General features: G+C 39.4%; 1 protein-coding gene across 6 annotated transcripts in view; it reads left to right on the forward strand.

The window, feature by feature from the left end:
• LOC143026443 (uncharacterized) overlaps positions 1 to 19003 on the forward strand; it is a 42719-nt gene extending 23716 nt beyond the window's left edge. For 5 of the 6 annotated variants that reach the window (XM_076186835.1, XM_076186836.1, XM_076186834.1 and 2 more), the window contains 4 exons: positions 979 to 1154; positions 1397 to 1638; positions 8272 to 8413; positions 16353 to 19003. In XM_076186835.1, coding sequence (XP_076042950.1) covers positions 979 to 1154; positions 1397 to 1638; positions 8272 to 8413; positions 16353 to 16488 — 696 coding nt within the window. In that variant the 3' untranslated portion in view covers positions 16489 to 19003. The remainder of the gene's footprint in view (positions 1 to 978; positions 1155 to 1396; positions 1639 to 8271; positions 8414 to 16352) is intronic. The other variant, XM_076186839.1, reaches the window with a different exon arrangement.
• Positions 19004 to 21238: the final 2235 nt, after the last annotated feature.

The following is a 21238-nucleotide window of genomic DNA, read 5'->3' on the forward strand; positions in this document are numbered from 1 at the left end:
CATGCAACACTGTTTCTGACCCAGGGCAGTTGATGCAAGGATGACCCGTCATCCAGGAGGTGCCAAGATAAGAAGGTGGAGTGGAGTATGTTAAGGATGGAATAGGTGGTAGTGGTTTTTATGCCTTTGATTTTTGGCTACCTCCCTTATAAGGGGGAAAAACCCTTTGGTATATATATGTATATATTTTATTCTTCCTTTTTTGTAGACCTTAATCCTTTGCAATACTCTTCACAATAAGACTCATCAACTGCATCAAACAGTACTTTTGATCCACACCTTCACACAGACTTTATTTATTTTTAAATCTCTTTCATCATGTTTTACTATTCCTTCACTCATGCCTCTATTTATTTACCTTCCTCCTTTCCATTTCTTCATAATATTAGTCATACTTTCTCTTCATTGGTAGAATTAACTACCACTCTACTTGATCTCTGTGTATTTATACCCAACATCTTTCCCATCCATCTTTGGCCCACAAGTGTATAAATAGGTTGTTTTATCTTCTTTTACATGTCCATTCATGGATCAGCATCTTAAGCAAGGTATTTCCTGTTATCAGATGCTTCATTCCTGTTTATAACATCCTTTCCAGTTATATACATCTCCCTGTTATCCTTACATTATTGTATCTATTACATTTGTATCTTAAACATCAATCATCATTACTATGCTAAGAAAACTTTCCTTAAGAGTAGGTCTAGTCAAATTGTCATCACATTTTTGTACAGATTTAGTAGTATAACAGGATGATTGATTAGGCTAGGAGGTTTAGTGTAATTTTTTTCACCTTTAAAAAGCTAAAGTAAAGTATTTATATATATAGACATTATTTTATTTTGAATTAGTATTGATTTGATTAAATTTTAGTGATTTCCAGTAGTATACTATACCTGGTAGCTGAATAAAAATTAAATTTGTACATCATGTATATCTGGTTATTTTATTTTGTTTTATTTTCTCCCACAAATCCAGGCTGAATGTAGTAGACATACATATGAAGCAGCTACAAAACAGCTACTTGAATTTCTACACACAGTCAACTCGACCCTAAGTTCTTCTCCATCTGATAGTAAAATAGAAGAATCCTTGAAGAGAACTGCTAGTCTTTACAATCTGCCAACTCAGTATTCTGTCTGTCAACCCCCTAGGTAACCATTTTGTCTTATTAGCAGCTTTGGCTGGTAGACCTTGCTATGGAAATGTGTCTTGCTATATTTACACTTTCTTGAGTGTGGATGATAATTTTTAATTTTCAAATAATCATACCGTATAGCCTTTGCTTACTTAGAACTCATGTTTGAAAGCCATGAATTACTTTAGGTCTTATTCTTTTTCAAAGTATTTATTTTTTATTAGGTATATCTCTAAAGAAATTAATTGTATCCCACAGCGGCTTAACTATGTCGTCAGAAGAGTTGAAGTCACTCCAGAGTTCATCATCTTCTAATGGAAGCTCAGCAGTCCAGGGGGAGTTGGTAGAGGAAGACAAATTGTGTTCGAACATTACCAGAAAAAAGAAAAGCACAAGTAAAGGGTCACCAAGATCTGTCGCCACTGAATCTCTTGCAACAAAAGCTACTAATCTACTGGAGAGTTTGAAGATGCACTTAAAGAATGAAAAAATCAGTAAAGGTACAGTCATTGTTTTAGTTTTCAATTATATCTCTTTACATTTTAGATTCATAATTGTATGTATGTATGTATCTATGTATGTACAGTCAGTGCTGTCAGAATTGCTGTGCATAATTTTCTAACCCCTGTCCATCACATTCATGCACAAAATAACAAGAATAGACTTCATGTTGGTTACTCTCTAACTTTTAGTATTTGGTGTATCCACACTTATTCTTCAAGCAAGACCTGAGGTGACAGGAAACAGAGAGGGCAAGTTTTTGAAGGATAGGTGGAGAGAAGTTAGCCCAGATGTTGTTGTTGTTGTTATTCCCTAGACTGTCTGTCTGAGCAGTCCCATCACCCCAAGGAATGCCACAGCTGAAATGGGGTTTTCCGACAAATCCTTTATGAAGTGTATGTTGTGTTGTTTGTGTATGTGATTGTGTATAATGCAGTCTTCCATGGTGTGTTGAATAGTATGGGGTGAAGTGTTACATCCTGGGCATTTGTCCACAATGCAGTCATCCAGTCTCTTCTGGTAGCTTTGAAGGGCTAGGTGGTGGCTACATCGCAGTCTGGCCAGTTGGACTCTGTCCTTTCGTGGGAGAGAGGATTCAGAGGGATGGATATCAGGGGGTCTGGCATGCAGCAATGTGTTGTCTTTAGTGTGTTAATGGAGCAGTAAGTGATGTTATTATGAATATGTTTCTGGAGGCTGATATTTGGTGGTTTTGGAGGAAGAGAAGAGAGTATTTGTGTGTGATATATATATATATATATATATATATATATATATATATATGCAAAATAACCACAGGAGAAGGGAAACTTGTAGACAGTAAGTACTTTCGTATATTACATCTTCAGACTAAATGACAGAGATACAGAGTTGGGTTTAAATGTAAGTATCAGGTGGCAACCATAGGGGGGAAGGGGGGAGACAATACAATGTGAGGAGGGGGGATGACCTTACCTCTATCGACCTGACCAACACATAAGGCTCAATCTGGCGGAAAGATCTCGGTGACCATTTGGGTTACCAATTTATCACATTTAAAATGACCATAGCTTAAGTTTATATTCTTATCAAACGTGCCTGATATTAAGCAGGATTCTATTATATTTCTTTCTTGTAGGCTTTTTCCTTTGGCTAAAATTGTTGCCTTAGACCAATCAATATGATGGTTGTATAATGCTTTATGTTGAAATAACGCATTATTTTCCTGGGCAGATCTCACACTATATTTATGTTGGGAAATCCTTGTTTCCAAGTTTTCCCAGTTTGTCCAATATAAAATTTGTTACAATCTTGGCAAGGAATTTTATAGACCACACCGTTGTTGTTAGGAGGGCTGTTCTTAATTAAAGTTTTCTTAATGGTGTGGTCATATTTAAAAGCTACTTTGATATCCAATTTTTTGAGTAGGTTAACAATACTAAGAAATTTTCATGAAAAGGAAGAACAAGTGTATTAAGTTGTTTATGGTTTCCTTGTCCTTTTTTGCAAGTTTTGTAAAAGCGTTTCTTGGCGGTATTGTGACATTGATTAAGAATATGAGTGGGATATTTTAACTTTTCCCCCAATATTCCAGATAGTTCTAATTTTGTCATCAATAAATTCAGGATCTGAAATCCTGTAAGCTCTCAGGTACATGGAAATAAAAACTTATCTTTTTACATTGATGTGGTGATTGGAATAAAAATGAACATAGGAAAGAATATTGGTAGGTTTTCTATAGACTTTTGTTTTCAGAGTACCATTATCTCTAATTATTTCAACATCTAAAAAGGGGCGAACTGTTGTTATTTTCTATCTCAAGAGTGAAGTTAATGCCGAGGGTACCAGTGAATTTAGATTAATAAGGAAATCATCAATAAATAGGTTATTAGGCCAGAAACACAAAACATCGTCTACATATCTGAATCAAATAACTTTATCTTTAATAGATGGTAATAAATATTTTTCAAAATATTCCATGTAGATAATAGCTAAAACCGGTGAAAGAGGATTTCCCATAGCCATCCCAAAGGCCTGTGTGTAATATTTCCCCTCAAAGACAAAAGAAAAATTATTTATGCACAGACTTATTAATTTTATAACAATTTTACAAGGGATACCATCAATACTGTTACCTAGAATATTTGGGAGAAAGGTTAAAACATCTTTAATTGGGACATTTGTAAAGAACCAGTAACATCAAAACTAACTAAATTGTAAGGATAATCAATGTTAAAAGATTTAACCTTTTCAATCAAGTCTTCACTATTTTGAATAAATGAGTTAGAAATAGTGCCTACAAATGGAGAAAGCTTTGTGACAAGCCACTTAGAAAGCTTATAGCTTACAGAGTCTACAGAACTGATGATGGGCCTAATAGAATGATTTGGCTTGTGAGTTTTAACCCCTTCCATACGGTGCCGCACACGTAGGCGTCATGGACTTAGATCTCGGTGGCAGCAGCCAATGCCAGCCGTACGACGTGTCGTAATAATACTCGCATCATAAAATATAGTCACCGCTTATATCGATCGTTCTCTCTTCACCCGTGAATTTTGATAACCATAGAAAATGCGATTACAAAAGAATTAGAAAGAATGTCATTATGGAGGGGCGACTACAATAAATATAATCAAGACGCCGATATGGCAGCCTCGCAAATACACTCGCTCCCCATGACGCCTACGTGTGCGGCCCCGTATGGAAGGGGTTAATAAGCCCATACAAATAAGGTGTTGAAGGATTTTGTGTAGAGAATTATTTGATCCAATATTCTCTGCCTTTAGGTAAAATTCTTAATTCTTTATGGAAATTCTTATTAACTGTGTCACTAGGATCTTTTGTAAATCACCAATTACTTTGTTATAATAATCACTTTTATCCATAATATCCAAGGTGTTGCTTTTATCAGCCTTAGTTATGTGTAGAGACGTGTCTTTCTTCAAAGTTAACATGGCTTTAACAGATCTTCTAGGGAATGTGTTATTTTTACAATTAAGCATAGCACTATAAATTAAACCACCATTTTCACTCAATTTTTTTTCAAACTTAAAAAGAGACACCCCAATATCAACAGGATTTATCTTTTTACTGTAAGCAAAAGATAACCCAGAACCTAAAGCACATAAAGTATTATTGTCCAAAACTTTGATTTTATATATATATATATATATATATATATATATATATATATATATATATATATATATATATATATGTATGTATTGTATATATACAGTATATATATATATATATATATATATATGTATGTATTGTATATATACAGTATATATCTATCTATATATATATATATATATGTATGTATATATATATGTATATGTATGTATATATATATGTATATATATATGTGTGTGTATATATATATATATATATATATATATATATATATATATATATACACACAGTCAACGCCATGGGTATTGGTGCGAAAAATGTGTGCAATACATGCATACATACATATACCAAGGTTTTTTTTCCCTTACAAGGGGGGTAGCCAAAAAGAAAAAGGCACAAAATCAATCCCACCCATTCCACCCCTGAATACACTCCACACCCCTCCACCCTCCCTCTTATCTTAGCACCTCCTGAATGACTGGTCATCCCTGCACCTTGTCTACTGCCCTGGGTCAGAAGCAGTGTTGCAAGACACAGCACATCCACAGCAAGGCCGCTTCATTAAATCGGCGACCCCCCCCTCTCCGTCCCCCCATTGCATAAAATGAGAGGACGGGGAGAAATCCCTTCGGGCTGCGTCAAATTTTGCTCACACATACTACCTCACCCCCCATCCACCCGCCCATTCCACCTCATGCTATCACAACATCATCCATATACAACCATTCTCCATTCACCCCTGTCTTCTGTCCTCTCCCGTCCTTCCTCAACAGACATTCCCCTCTTCCCCAAAGCCCCCAATACCCGTGACAAATTATTAAGGACCCCCATTATACACCTAAGAAAACCGACACTGGTATTGGCGCGAAAGCACATGGTAGAGTAGGCAGAGCTTAAGTCCCACGTGCAGACAATAAAGATCTCAGTTGCCTATTGAATAACTCAGTTGCTTTTTGTGATTAGTCGTGACCACATCAATTGTTTTTTTCTGCTCTGACATGCTGTGTTTTTTGTGGGATTTTTGTAATAATGCCACGAGGCCCAGAGCTCACAAGGGAGAAAATTGCAGCAATAAGCTCACTTTATAAGGCAGGAAAGTCTAACAAGGATATATCAATCCAGACCAGAGTATCGTTGTGCAGTGTCCAGAGATGAACAAAAAAATGCAAGACAGCAGGAGGTGATTATCCCCCACTCCAAGTCAAGAGGACTGAACCAGCTAAAAAGACATCAAAAAGGACTCTGAAGGTTATCCAAAGACAGGTGGAAGCTGAACCAAGGATAACAGCTAAAGAATTGAAAGAAAAAAATCCAAAACTCCTGCAAGATGTGTCTGTTAGGACAATACAACGCCGCCTCAAGGACGATTTGTCTTATGAGCATCGGGCACCACGACGCAAACCTCTTCTGACGGAGAAACAGAAACACAATCGTGTGAAATTTTGTAAGAAATATCTGAATTGGGACAATGAAAAGTGGAAGAAGGTTTTGTGGACTGATGAGGCTACATTTAATGTTACTGGGAACCGAGGAGGTAAGGTTAGGCTCCGTCCGGGTGCGGACCCGTACCATCCCAAGTACACACAGGGGACAGTCAAGCACCCTGATAGTGTCATGGTATGGGGTGTGTTTGGGTACTATGGTGTGGGCAAGCTAGTTATATTACCTAAAAACACAACAGTGAACAAGGAACTGTTGTGTGACCATCTCGAGAATTGCTTTGATGCCTGTAAGAGTGAGGTGTTCATGCAGGATGGTGCCCCTGCACACACAGCAAAACTAGTCAAAGAATGGCTTGAATTTGTAGGAGTTGATTACATAAACAATTGACCTGGTAATAGTCCAGATTTCAATCCAATTGAAAATGTGTGGGCACTGATAAAACGAAGACTACGAGGACGTAACACAGCAAATGTGGAAAAGCTTGTGAAGGAGATTAAGGACATTTGGGACAACTTAGAACCCTCAATGCTCCAAAGGCTGGCTGAATCTGTTCCTCTATGCCTTGAGCTGTCTGAAAAGGAAAGGACTACCCACAAAGTATTAGAGGCTGGTAGGTTCTACATATATGTTAGTATTGCACTTGTTTTAGTGCTACAGATGAAAAAAAAAAGCATCGCGCCAATGCCCGTGGCGCCGACTGTATATATATACAAATATATATATATATATATATATTTTTTTTTTAGATCAAATCATTATCATTAGAAACAAGGGATAGTCACACCTAAAAAGTAACTAAGCATTCTTCTGTGATTCGAGATTTATTTGCATCTGAACAGTGAAGGGAGTTGCATGGCTAAGGTCCATAGGGTTGTTATTAAACTCCCCAAAATCTTGATTACATATAGATTTGCCACCAAATCTCCACTATGAGGAAGTACTATATACATACATAAAACAAAAGACCAAACTTTTATTTGCTTGGTTACTTTAACTAAAATGCATGCTCTTCATTTTAATATAGAAATTAGTTTCTGCTCTAAATTTTTGTATATAATCATAACCATTACAATGCAAGCATTGTATAACAGACTTCTTAGCTTGGAGAAAATACTATATAGTAACCAATGTTCAGAGATCAAAAGACTACTGTGGAGTCCCCAAATAATATCTCCTGCACATCATGGTTCCCTTCTATTAGGAAAACCAACAAAGACACCCTACAAACTACTTAAAACAAAGCATTAAGAATAGTACTGGATGTACTAAAGCCACCCCAATAGAACATCAGCATTCAAAGTAAATACCTCCACCCCCCTTCCTAGAGCAGCACATTAACATGATGGGCACACAGTCCTATGCAAGAGCCCTCAGACCCACTCATCTTTTTCATCACTTAAAATTTCCCATCCCACATTCAAGATTCTTATAAAATGTTGTGAAATTGAAAATTTGGAAGCCTATTTCACTTACAGTATTCTAGAATTCCTCAAGGACAGTTCAGCAATGTGTCCAATATTTATATAGGTTGAACTTCTCTTTCATTCAGCATCTCAGTATGTGATGCAAAGGTGATTTGACATTTAGATTCGAAAAATAAAAAGTTGTAACCTAATTTGTTTCTCTTCAAACAAACTCTTGAGTTGTGTATGTGTAACAGGGGCTTAGCACAAGCCCAGCCAATGGAGCACAACAGCAAAACTACACAAATAGCATACTACTCAAACATCCATATCAGCCTACCATCTACCTCTTGCAACACGTATAAGAAAATGCACACACACCAAATTCCCTTTCCCCTTCATAAAAGGAAGGGAGGATATATCCAAGTCAAAGTACACCCCTTCATACACAAATAAAACCCATGTGGTTATACTTCCCATATCAACATTTAAGTGATGTAGCATCACACTGGTTACTGTAAGAAAAGCTCAACAAAAAATGTGAAAGAAAAAGAAAATACACCAAATAATAACAAAACCAAAAGGTGTATGTATGCATCTGTGCAAGTACAGTATGACTGAAAGGGGGCTTTGATTGTATTTATTTATACAGCTTTTTCGTTTTTTAATTAGAGGCAACCCAAATTCTTGGAGATGAGGAATCCACAAAAGAACAGATAAGGAGGTCAACTACTATGCATAGTCCAAGAAGCCAAAACACAAAGATGGTACCACCAATTAGTGTTCAGCAACTTAACAGCACTCAGCCAAAGAGGTTTGTTTGTGTTCAAATTTCACACACTTTGTACCTCTGTTTGTAACAGTAGATGGACCATGCCTGTGTAAAAACTTTGAAAAATGTGTAGTTCTGTTTGTAACATTACATGAACCATGCATGTATCAGTTTTTCTTTCAAAGTATGTAGTTGTATTTGTAAAATTAGATGGACCTTGCATGTGTGCTCCTTTGTAAAAAGTTGCATGTGTTGTGGATTTTTAGTCTTGAAGTGGGTTCCTGAACATACAGGAGTGTCTTCCTGAATCTCAATCCTTTGTATATTATACTCTCTTCTGCCAATGTCAGTAGAGTTTGAATGATGGGTTATATATTTGGAGTTATTTGGTCATAAGTAAGTGATCTTTTGGAGTTTGTATGAATGTACTGTTTCCTGTAATGCAAGGTAACTGCTAAGCATGGAATAGGGAACTCATGGGATCGAAGATCTTTTGGTAGCTGCCCAAGCTATCAGAAGCCACAATACCACATCATAAATTGCCCAACCCTGACCATACCCAGACAACAACACAATATTTTCTCCTTTTTGGGGGATATTATTAACATTTGTTAAATTTGAAAAAAGTTATGTTTTTAAGAAAAAAAAAATCCCATAGGTTTACCTTGTATACAAAATAGGTCTTACCTCTTGTAAGGGAGATAGTGAACCAAGGTATGCACCCACCTCACCCTTTCCACTCCCATCCATCGCCCATTTGTTCCCCTCTCCTCTTAGCTCCTGTATATATGCACTGTTTTATGTGTTACATATAACAGTACATTTAGATTGATAAAGAACCTGTTTCTACACTATACCAAAGGCTTTTTTTCCCCTAATAAGGAAGGTAGCCAAGTCAAAAGGCATGTACCTGCTCCCATGCAGTCCACTCCCATCCACCACCCTTTACTCCCTCTAATCTTAACTCCTCATGGATGATGGGGCATCACTGTATCTACAATATAACAAAGGTTATTATGTGTGCTATATATCTATGGGTGTGTGTGGTAGATAGGAGTATGATAAGAAGAGTTAAGGATGTACATGTGCTAAGGGGGGAGAGTGGGGGAATATCAGATAATTTTTTGGTGAAAGGTAAGTTGAGAGTGGAGGATAGATGGAGAAAGAGGAAAAGGACAAAGGGTAGGGAGGTGCTTGGAGTGAACTCTTTAACTGAAAAGGAGAAGGAGTACAAGAAGAAGCTGAGAGAAGAGTGGGAGGGAGTGAAGGATAGAGTAGAGCTAGGAGTGGAGGAGGAATGGGGATGGTTCAAGGAGGGAGTCACAAGGTGTGCAAAGATGGTGTGTGGAACAAGAAGGATGGGAGGAAATAGAAGGAAGGGTAGTGAATGATGGGATGAGGAAACAAAGAATGTTGTAGAAGAGAAGAAACAAGCTTTCACAGATTGGTTACAAAATAGGACGAGGGAGTAAAAGGTGCAGATGGAGAGATGATAATGGAAGAGAAGGCAGTAAGGGGAAGATGGGCAGAGTATTTTAGGGAATTGCTAAATGCGAAGGAGGATAGGGAGGGAAAGATAGTTGCAATGGGAAGTGCTAAGAAAATGACCATGATGAGTGAGGAAAATGGAGGGGAAATAAGGAAGGATGAAGTGAAGGCAGTTGTTAAGATGACGAGAGCAGGTAAGGCACCTGGTCTGGATGGCTGCCATGCAGAATGTCTAAAAAAAAAAAGAGGTACGGTGATGGTGAACTAGTTGGTGAGGTTATTTAATGTTTGCTGGAGAGAGGGTAGAGTGCCTTTATAATTCTACTTTACAAGGGAAAGGTGGGCAAGTGTGAGTGTAGTAGTTTCAGAGGAGTTAGCTTCTAAGTGTGGTTGGGAAGGCTTATGGGAGGATCTTGATTGAGAGGGTTAGGAGTAATTGAGAGGGAGTAATTGGCGAGGAACAGTGTGGATTTAGGACAGGTAGAGGTTGTGTAGATCAGATTTTTGTGGTAAGACAGATATGTGAGAAAGCTATAGGGAAAGGTAAGGATGTTTTTTGGGCTTTTATGGATCTGGAAAAGGCTTATGACAGGGTAGACAGGAAGGCACTGTGGGAGGTTTTGCGGATATACAGGATAGGAGGAAGGCTTCTAGGAGCTGTCAAGAGTTTTTACAAGAGTAGTAGAGCATGTGTCAGGATTAGAAATGGATAGAGTGGTTCGAGGTAAAGGTGGGACTACGTCAGGGATGTGTTATGTCACCCTGGCTTTTCAATCTATACATGGATGGGGTAGTGCGAGAGGTAAATGCAAGGGTGATGGGTCTGGGATTGGAGATGTTTAAAGAAAATGGAGAAAAGTTGGATGTGAGCCAGCTGATGTTTGCGGAGGACACTGCGCTTGTAGCAGGATCAGAGGAGGGATTGAGGAAGTTGGTGACAGAGTTTGGAAGAGTGTGTGAAAGAAGGAAGTTGTAGATAAATGTGGGTAAAATTAAGGTGATGAGATGTACACGGGGTGAAAGCGGCAGCAGACTGGAAGTGAGCATTAAGGGAGAACGACTGGAGGAAGTGGATAGTTTTAGATAATTGGGTGCAAATGTGGCAGGAAAGGGTGGAGTGGATGTTGAGGTAGATTGTATTTGTATATGGATGATGTGATGCATGAGGTGGAATGGGTGGGGGGATGGGGGGTGAGGTAGTATGTGTGAAAAAAAATTGATGGAGCCTGAAGGGATTTCTCCCCGTCTTCTCCTTTTCTGCATGAGAGGAAGGAGAGGGTGGTCGCCGATTTAATGAAGCAGCCTTGCTGTGTCTTGCGTCACTGCCTCTGACCCAGGGCAGTGGACAAGATGCAGAAATGACCTGACATCCAGGAGGTGCCAAGATAAGAGGGAGGATAGAGAACATAAGAATGAAGTAGACTGCAAGAGACCATAAGGCCTACACTAGACAGCTCCATATCCATCACCACCTGTCATCCCCATCCATAAAGCTGTCTAATCGTTTCTTAAAACAACTGATATTTTCATAGTTTCAGCACTTACTACATGGTTACTAAGTTTATTCCATTCGTCAACCATCCTATTAGTAAACCAATTCTTGCCTATTTCCTTCTTAAATCTAAATTTGTCCAGTTTATAACCATTACTGTGAGTCCTGCCCTGTTGTTTTAAAATGATGACCTTGTTTGCATCACCCTTGTTAAAGCCTTTGATCCACTTGAACACCTCTATTAGATCACCTGCACTCTGCGTCTTTCCAGAGAGTGTAAGTTAAGGTGCCTAAGCCTCTCTTCGAAAGGCGAATTTCTGAGTCCATGTATCATTTTGGTCATCCTTCTCTGCACCAATTCTAGTGAATTGATGTCCATTTTGTAGGACGGAGACCAAAACTGTACCGCATAGTCAAGGATGGGTCTAACTATCACTAGATAGAATTTAATAATTACCTCTGCACTTCTATTCGTTACCGTCCTAGTAATGAAACCTAATGGTCTGTTAGTTTTATTCCTGGCGCTAATGCACTGTCTCCTGGTTTTAGGGTCCAGACTCACTAGAACTCCCAAGTCTCTCTCGCACTCAGTTTTCTCTAAAAGCATATTATCTAAGCTGTATCTATTTTCGGGGTTGTTTAGCCACCTAGAGGGTGGTGGGGAGTGGTGTGTGCTAGGGATGGAATGGGTGGGAATGGTTTTTATGCCTTTTTCTTTTTGGCTACCTCCCTTGTAAGGGGGAAAAGCCTTTGGTATATGTATGTGTTTTGATTAATAAGAGTAGGAGAGGAACAGAGGGTGTACAGATTAGAGAAAAACTGAGTTGTTCAGGAGGGGAGAAGGTTGTATAGACTGTAATGTGATTTTTGTGGGAGGCACAACTAATGGGATTTTGGGTGGGTGTTTGCTTTGAATTGGTGGGAAAAGGCCTTTTAGCATATGTATATATGTTCTTCATGATCTTTGAAAGTTAATCAACTTAACCCTGTCTCTACTGAAGAGATCCTATGCATCTGTATAAAGAAGTCTAGCAGTAGACAAAAAAAAAAGAAGTGCTTTTTACTACAGGTGTTATTTAAGACCTCTTTGTTACCAAAGGGTTCACATACAACTGAATAAGATAGCACGCAACCTCCCCCAGACTCAAAAAGGCAAAGATGAGCAGGTCGCAAGAGAAGGCCATGGTCATTCCTTTCTTTGACTTTCAGGGGCTCATTCACGTTGAATGGGTTGAAAGCTGGGAAGGGAGATGTGGGTTTTTGTAAGTGCGTATGGGCCTGGTAGTGAGAGGAGCATAGAGGAAAGGGAGGATTTTTGGGTAGATATAAACGAGTGTATAGAGGGATTAGGGAGAAATGTCAATTTAGTTATATTGGGAGACCTTAATGCCAGGATAGGAAATGAACGAATAGAGTGATTGGGAAGTATGGAGTTCCAGGTAAAAATCATAGTGGAGAATTGATGGTGGAGATGTGTCTTGAAAGAGAGTTGATGATAGCAAATACAGTGTTTAGGAAGAAAGTCAAGCATAAGTACACATGAGAGAGGGTGGTGAATGGAAGGGTGGCAGATAAAGCGTTAATGGACTATATAGTGGTGACCAGGAGTATGGTAGGAAGAGTTAAGGATGTACATGTTCTAAGGGGAGAGAGTGGGGGAGTATCAGGTCATTTTCTAGTGGAAGGTAAATTGAGAGTGGAGAATAGGTGGAGAAAGAGGAAAAGGGCAGAAGGTAGGGAGGTACTTAGAGTGAACTGCTAAAATGAGAAAGAAAAGGAGAATGAGCATAAGAAGAAGCTGAGAGAGGAATGGGAGGGAGTGAAGGATAGAGTAGAACTAGGAGTGGAGGAATGGGGATGGTTCAAGGAGGGAGTCATAAGGTGTGCAAAGATGGTGTGTGGAACAAGAAGGGTGGAAGGAAATAGAAGGAAGGGTAGTGAGTGGTGGGATGAGGAAGCAAAGAAGGGTATAGAAGAGAAGAAGCAGGCATTCATAGATTGGCTACAAATTAGGATGAGGGAATCGTATGAGAGGTACAAAGACAAGAGAAGGGAAGTTAAGCACAGGATAAAGGAAGCAAAGAGGAGAGCAGATGTGAAATGGTGTAAGGGTATGACAGAAAATTTTGAAAGTAATAAAAAGATGTTTTGGAAAGAAATTAAAAGAGGAAGAGGAGGCGAATCAAGTAGATAAGAAAAGGTGCAGGTGGAGAGATGATAATGGAAGAGAAGGCAGTGAGAGGAAGGTGGGCAGAGTAATTTAGGGAGTTACTAAATGTGAAGAAGGATAGGGAGGGAAATGTAGTTGCAGTGGGAAGCGCTAAGAATATTAGAGTGATGAGTGAGGAAAATGGAGGAGAAATAGGGAAAGATGAAGTGAAAGCAGCTGTTAAGATGATGAGAGCAGGTAAGGCACCTGGGTTGGATGGATGCCATGCAGAATGTCTGAAGAAAGGAGGTACAGTTATGGTGGACTGGCTGATGAGGTTATTTAATGTTTGTTTAACCCATTCAACTCCGATGACAAGATGTCTTGTCATTTGGTCAAATAAAACAAAAAATCATAAAACACCAAAATGTTTGATCAAACACCAGAAAAATATGACGTCAGTCCTCGCTTCGCTGCGAGCGAAGCGAGGATTGACGTCATATTTTTCTGGTGTTTGATCAAACATTTTGGTGTTTTATGATTTTTTGTTTTATTTGACCAAATGACAAGACATCTTGTCATCGGAGTTGAATGGGTTAAGAGAGGGTAGAGTGCCGGAGGACTGGAGGAGTGCCTGTATAGTTCCACTTTACAAGGGAAAAGGGGACAAGTGTGAGTGTAGTAGTTTAAGAGGGATCAGCTTGTTGAGTGTAGTTGGGAAGGCTTATGGGAGGGCCTTGATTGAGAGAATTAGGAGAGGAACAGAGAGAGTAATTGGTGAGGAACAGTGTGGTTTTAGGACAGGTAGGGGATGTGTAGATCAGATTTTTGTGGTAAGACAGATATGTGAGAAAGCTATAGGAAAAGGTAAGGATGTTTTTTGGGCTTTTATGGATCTGGAAAAGGCTTATGACAGGGAAGACAGGAAGGCACTGTGGGAGGTACTGCAGATATATGGGATAGAAGGAAGGCTGTGAAGAGCAGTCAAGTGTTTTTATGAGAGTAGTAGAGCTTGTGTTAGGATTAAATGGAGAGAGTGAATGGTTTGAGGTAAAGGTGGGACTTTGTCAGGGATGTGTTATGTCACCCTGGCTGTTCAATCTATACATGGATGGGGTGGTGCAAGAGGTGAATGCAAGGGTAGTGGGTCAGGGGTTGGAGATGGTTAAAGAAAATGGAGAAAAGTGGGAAATAAGCCAGTTGTTTGCTGACGACACTGCACTTGTAGCAGGATCAGAGGAGGGATTGAGGAAGTTAGTGAGAGTTTGAGAAGGTGTGTGAAAGAAGGAAGCTGAAGATAAATGTGGGCAAAAGTAAGGTGATGAGATGTACAAGGGGAGAGAGTGACAGTAGGCTGGAAGTGAGCATTAAGGGTAAGAGACTGGAAGAAGTGGATAGTTTTAGATAATTGGGTACGAATGTGGCAGGCAAGGGAGGAATGCGGGTGGAGGTAGAATGTAGATTGAGAGAAGTGATTAAATGCCTTGGTGGATTAAAAAGTGTAATGAGAAATAGACATCTGGGAATGGATGCTAAGAAGAGGTTATATGAAGGAGTGATTGTGCCAACAGCACTGTATGGGGCAGAAACATGGAACATAAAAGAGGAAGAGAGAAGGAGTTTGAATGTGTTTGAGATGAAATGTCTGAGAAGTATGATAGGGGTTACTAGGCTAGATAGAGTGAGAAATGAGGAGGTGAGGAGGAGAACAGGGGTGGAAAGAGAGCTGGGCGATAGGGTTGATGAAAGAGTATTTGACACAGCCCGAAGGGATTTCTCCCCGTCTTCTTCTCTGATGAGGGGACGGAGAGGGGGGGTTGCCGAATTTATGAATCAGCCTTTCTGTGGATGTGCTGTGTCTTGCGACACTGCATTTGACCCAGGGCAGTGGACAGGATGCAGGGATGACCCGTCATCCAGGAGGTGCCAAGATAAGAGGGAGGGAGGAGGGTGGAGGGGAGTGGAATATGTAGGGAATGGAATGGGTGGGAGTGGTTTCTATGCCTTTTTCTTTTTGGCTACCCCCCATGTAAGGAGGAAAAAGCCTTTGGTATATGTATGTGTTTGTATGTCTTGACATTTTCTCATTACTTATTGATGAAAGGAGTATGTATAACAGTTACTTGCCTTGTATGCCACTAACTGGAAACCCACAGCACCATAGTAGTCAGCTGTTGTTCACTCATAGATCTATTTGGGAAGAACCTCTGGACTGTTTTGTTGCTATTGTTGTCATTACCTAGACTCTCCGGCCAAATAGTCTTGACATCCTGATGGGGTTTTCCCACAAATCCCTTATAGAGTGTATATTATGTTGTTGGTGTGTATGATTTTGCACAATGCAGTCTTCCTTAATGTACTGTATAGGATGTGGTGAAGTGTTACATCTTGGACAGTTATCTGTGATGCAGTGGTCCACCCTCTTCTAGTAAGTTAGAAGGGCTGGATGGTGGCTGCACTGCAGCAGCCTGGCTAGGTGGAGTCTGTCCTTTCAGGGGAGAGAGTATTCAGAGGGATGTGTATCAGGGAGTCTGGTATGCAAAAATTTTGTGTTGTTTTAGTGTGCATCCATTGGACATCACTAGCAAAGAGGAAAGGAGCACTAGACTGTTGTCATCTCTCTTAATAGTAAAAAGTGAAGGAAAAACAGTGAAGTGAATGCAGATCTTGAACCTTGGATGTAGGTGAAATGTTGATAAGGTCTTACTGTGAGCAACAGGGAGATAATTCTTTCTGATATCTGTTGTACTGGACCACAGCATGCAGACACCCATCATTGGTCCCTCTTGATGTTTTACTTGCTGTGTAATTGAAACCAGACTGATGTTTCTCCTTGCCTCTTCTATTTTCAGCTTGGAACCAGCAGTAGCTGCAGAAACTTCAAGTATTGAGGATGTAAATAAGTTCTCCTCCCTTCCACTCCGTGGGAGAAAACAAGCTATTCGAAAAGCCTTAGAAAAGGCAGAGCAGCGACTAGTTTGGGTCTAATTTTTTTTTTTTTTTTTTTTTTTTTTTTTTTTTTTCTTTCTTTTTTCTTTTTTACCAGATTGCATTCTCTCATAATATATTGAGAGAAATGCATGATGTGAATAATAACTAAGTAGATTTATTGCACATTTAGTCGTGTGAATATCAGTCATTACACGTCAAAATATATATTCATACATAAATCATATTTTGTCATTAGGTTTTAAAGATTATCTATCTTCTGTTCCACGAGTATGAACAAATCAGGTGTGAGTCAATAGCCAGAACAACTAATCTGTAATGCCAGTATGTACCAGTATGATGTACCTTAGCCTATGGTTTGTGTTGGTTTGATACTTGTTCTTGCAGAATTATGTGCTTCATCCAAGGCTTTATGCAGTTGAAGTAAACTTGTATGTAGTCATAGTTTTAGATTTCATTGACAGTGGTACAAATATCAGTGCCTTAATGTATTCTTAAGAATTGAAAAAGGGGTGAGTTCCAGTTTTTTGAATTACATGAAATCATAAGTTGATTTCCAAGACAATTTTTATTTGCCAGGTGCTGCCAACTAAGGCCATATATTTTCTTAAAACTATATTCAATTCATTTAATTTTACAGATTTTCACTCTGAATCATATTCTTTTTATATATCACCTTATGAATGTTTTCTTTCACATTGATAACATTATTACTGTCTTGTATCCCGGACAGGGAATTTGTGACTAACCAAATCAACCAAATCTGTTTAGCAGAAATGGAAAAACTTTTTAGTCACTGTGTCAGCACCTGAAGTTGGTTCCTTAGGTATTTATTAGATAATCATTAGGTATCCATGTGCAACTAGCTTTGTTATCAACAAGTCTCATGCTGGTTTGCTATCCTATTGTATTTATTATATAGAATCTCATGAGATGCTCTTGTTATATTTGTTACCCTTTCACTACAGAAAAGTTCCCCTTGACTTGATAAAGATTAGCTGCACACAGAATACATGCACATATATTGTAAGGTACTGGAAGAGTTGTGATAATAACTGTTTCACTACTGGAAGTTCCCCTCATTTGATAGAATTTTTTTAGCAGCAGATGAAATAAACATAAGTCAACTAAGGTTCTGAAAGGGTTAAACAAGTATTCATTGAAATGTTCATCTTATCCATAACAAGATGTTGTTAATATGTTTGCCATGAACAAGTGTAAATGCAAATGTTCAACTTGTCATTCTTCCTGTAAGGGTCAGCATTGAAGACTTAGGAAGTAAATCGGTGGTATCACAATTACCATTTCCAAAGTGCATGTGATTTCAAGAAAGGTAGATATTAGGGAGACAAGACAATAAGAAAACTTGTTCCACTGGGATGCTTTATTGCCTTGGGTTTCTCTAATTGAAACTCTGTAGCCCAGTAGCATGTGGCAATAGTCCACACACTTCTGCAGATCTCTTATAGAAACCTCACTGTCATCTGTGTTGTGGGAATGTAGAGCTGTATCTGTCACCAGTTATTAAGGAGAATAGACAAGCTTTTGGTTGTCTTGTTTTCTTGTGGAACCAACGATGGGTACCTGCTTGTGGTGATCATGCAAGATGGATTGCAGCAAGAGTCATTTCCCTGATGCCCATCTTCAAAATGTGTCAACATCCTCAACTATATTAAGAGGTACAGATTTGAAAGGGTTGACACTCCATCTGTGAACCATGACCAAGATCTTTATAGACTTTAATTGTATTTCCTCTACATTCTCATATATGGAGAACTGACAACCTGTAAGTGCTCCTTTCATCCTACTACTATAATCTGGTGACATAGAAAATATGCCCTTCACTAATACAACACAAGACATCAGACCCACGTTTCTAGCCAGAGAGATCTATGAGAGGTCCCAAGCACTCTATGAGGCTGCTGTTTCTCAGCCCATGAAACTAAAGGCAATAATTATTATTTCTATTTTCTTTGTGTGAAAAAAAAAATAGTGGAAATTGTGTGATCAATTTTAAGCTAGGTCCAAGGACTGAGTGCTATCCCCTATGGACTGCACTTACGGGTAGAAATGGACCGTGGAGACATCACTGGAAGATGAAAATTTTAAATTTGTCCCACTGGACCATCACATGTTAGTATCTGTTATCAGTCCTTACCTCCTTCACAAAGGGGCACCAGAACGATGAATAAAATAGCCTGGTGGCAGCTAGAGTAGAAAAAATTTGAATTTTGAATGAAAGGAGTTCAGAGAAATAGGTTTTAGCCCCTTCACGCAGTGGTGAGTAAAATCAAGGAGCAGCTACAATAAAATGTGCCTCCTGGTATGAAAAGGGGCAAATCTGTAAAGCACCTAAATGGTAAATAAAACTAAGTCAGTATGGAGAAGTAGTTATGTTTAATTTTCATCATGTAAAGTGCCTATCCAGCCATTGAGCAAGCCACAAAAAAAAAAAATTGTGTGATATATACAATATTTCTATTATGATAATGCAAATATGGCAAATAATAGATCCTACTAGTGCATCAGCTGAATAAACAATGCTTTTTCTCTCTCTCTCTCTCTCTCTCTTCGTCTTCTTTCCTCCTTTCTTTATTGCATGACCTGGAAGCTCGCTGGCTGAGCGGGTTAGGGCGTCGTTACTTACGGCGAAGGTTGAGGTGAGGGCGGTTCGAATCCTGCCACCAGTGAAGTTGAACCAAGGGCATGGTTCATTAAATTCCATGCTACAAAGCCCTCTGTGAGGGGCACCATCCTAGCCTCCCGATAGGGGTGAGTGTGTGACATTAAACCATATCATGACCTGCAAAGTATGGGAGAGAAATATCTATTCCCTCCCCTTACTCCTATTTAATATATATACCAAGGTTTTTTCCCCCTTACCAGGGAGGTAGCCAAAAAGGAAAAGGCATAAAATCATTCCCACCCATTCCATCCCTGAAAACACTCCACACCCCTCCACCCTCCCTCCCATCTTATCACCTCCTAGATGACGGGTCATCTCTGCACCCTGTCCACTGCCCTGGGTCAGAAGCAGTGTCGCCAGACACAGTACATCCACAGCAAGGCCGCTTCATTAAATCGGTGACCCCCCTTCTCCGTCCCCCCGTATAAAGGAGAGGACGGGGAGAAATCCCTTCGGGCTGCGTCAAAATTTTGCTCACACATACTACCTCACCCCCCTTTCCCCCCGTCCATTCCACCTCATGCATCACAACATCTTCCATATACAACCAACCTCCTATTTAAACTAAGTGAAATTTATATCTTCCCCAGCAATGCTGCTGATTCATTCTCCATACACCATTCATTCGTCTCCAAATCATTTTGTCACACATTTTTTGCTTGTTCTGTAGCACATCCTCATCACAAGCCCTTATGGTTTCTTATACCTGATTCACCAACATTTACTTAGTTCTGCAAACATTTTGATTAAAAAAAAATTGGAGAAGGGATGGATTTAGGTTTGGATCTTCTAGTTTGAGGCTGTGCAAACACTTCTGGAGTTTGGGATAGAATATCCTGAGTGTTTGAGATGGGCTGATTTGGTGCCACATTTGAGGAGATAATACTGGTGTGATACATTCTACATATATTGTTAATATTTGTAGAATTGTTTTAACTGAGGAGCTGGTTGTCTTCTCTAGACAACAAGATGGGGAATGTGGGTGGTGGGGTGGATGAGAAGTTGGGGATGAGTCCATGATAGGTAACTACAGCAGGCTAGTGTGAGCTAGGCCTGGTTGTGGATTGGGAAAGGGAAAAGTGAAAGGAGTAGGAAGTATTGTTGTGTTTGTGGCCTTGTTTGGTAGGGTTGCCAAAGAAAAAGTGCCAGGGAGGGGGCAGGGTTCATGAAGGGGTGGCACATCAGGGCTTTTGCATATGTGATTCCAGATTCACCCATCATGAATTTCACTCAGATTTGGGCCTCTTGGAATCCTAAAGAAGACTTCATACTCAAAGCAAGAGAGCATTAATGGACTATATAGTGACAAAAGGAGGATTAGAAGAGTAATTGATGTGAACGTATTCAGGAAAGAGGGCAGTAAAGTGTCGGATCATTATCTACTTGATTACTTTACCTTACTGTCGTGCCATATCCTCTTGGACTTCGGCAACCATGGAGCACCACTGTTCATGGTCCCTAGTTACTTGTAACATCTGTGCTGGTTTGAGTTGTTTTCCCATTGCCCTCATCAGCCCGTCCATATACTTCTCCCTCTGCTTTCCTCTTGCTCTCCTTTCCTCCACCATTCCCGTCATCACCAACTCTGTCTTTTCCTTATTGTTGTCATTAATTCCCTATCTGTCTCCATTTCTCTCAATACTTCTTCATTTGTTTTCTTCGCTGTCCATGGTACTTTTAATACTCGTCTCCATATCTACATTTCTGCTGCTTCCAAGTTTTCCTGCAATTTTTTGCTGATTGTCCACGCTTCAGAACCATATAATAGTGTTGACCATATAAATGTTTTAACTGTTCTTCTCCTTATATCTGTAGACATTTTCTTGTTTGTTAAAACCTATTTCATTTTCTGAAACGTGCTTTTAGCTATCGCTATCCTTGATTTTATTTCTTTTTCACATCTACAATCTTCTGTCAATACGCTTCCCAGGTACGAAAATTTGGTTACTTGTTCTATTCTTCTCCCTGCTAATTGTACTTGCACTCTTGGTGGGTCTGTTTTACTGGCCACTAGTATTTTAGTTTCCCCCATATTTACATTTAAACCTTTCTCCTCACTAGCTCTTACGGTTACATTCAATAGATGTTGCAGTTTTTCTTCTG

Source organism: Oratosquilla oratoria, chromosome 6 (genome assembly GCF_046742065.1).
Source record: "Oratosquilla oratoria isolate Oo_2021 chromosome 6, ASM4674206v1, whole genome shotgun sequence".
In the NCBI taxonomy this organism is placed as follows: Eukaryota; Metazoa; Arthropoda; class Malacostraca; order Stomatopoda; family Squillidae; genus Oratosquilla; species Oratosquilla oratoria.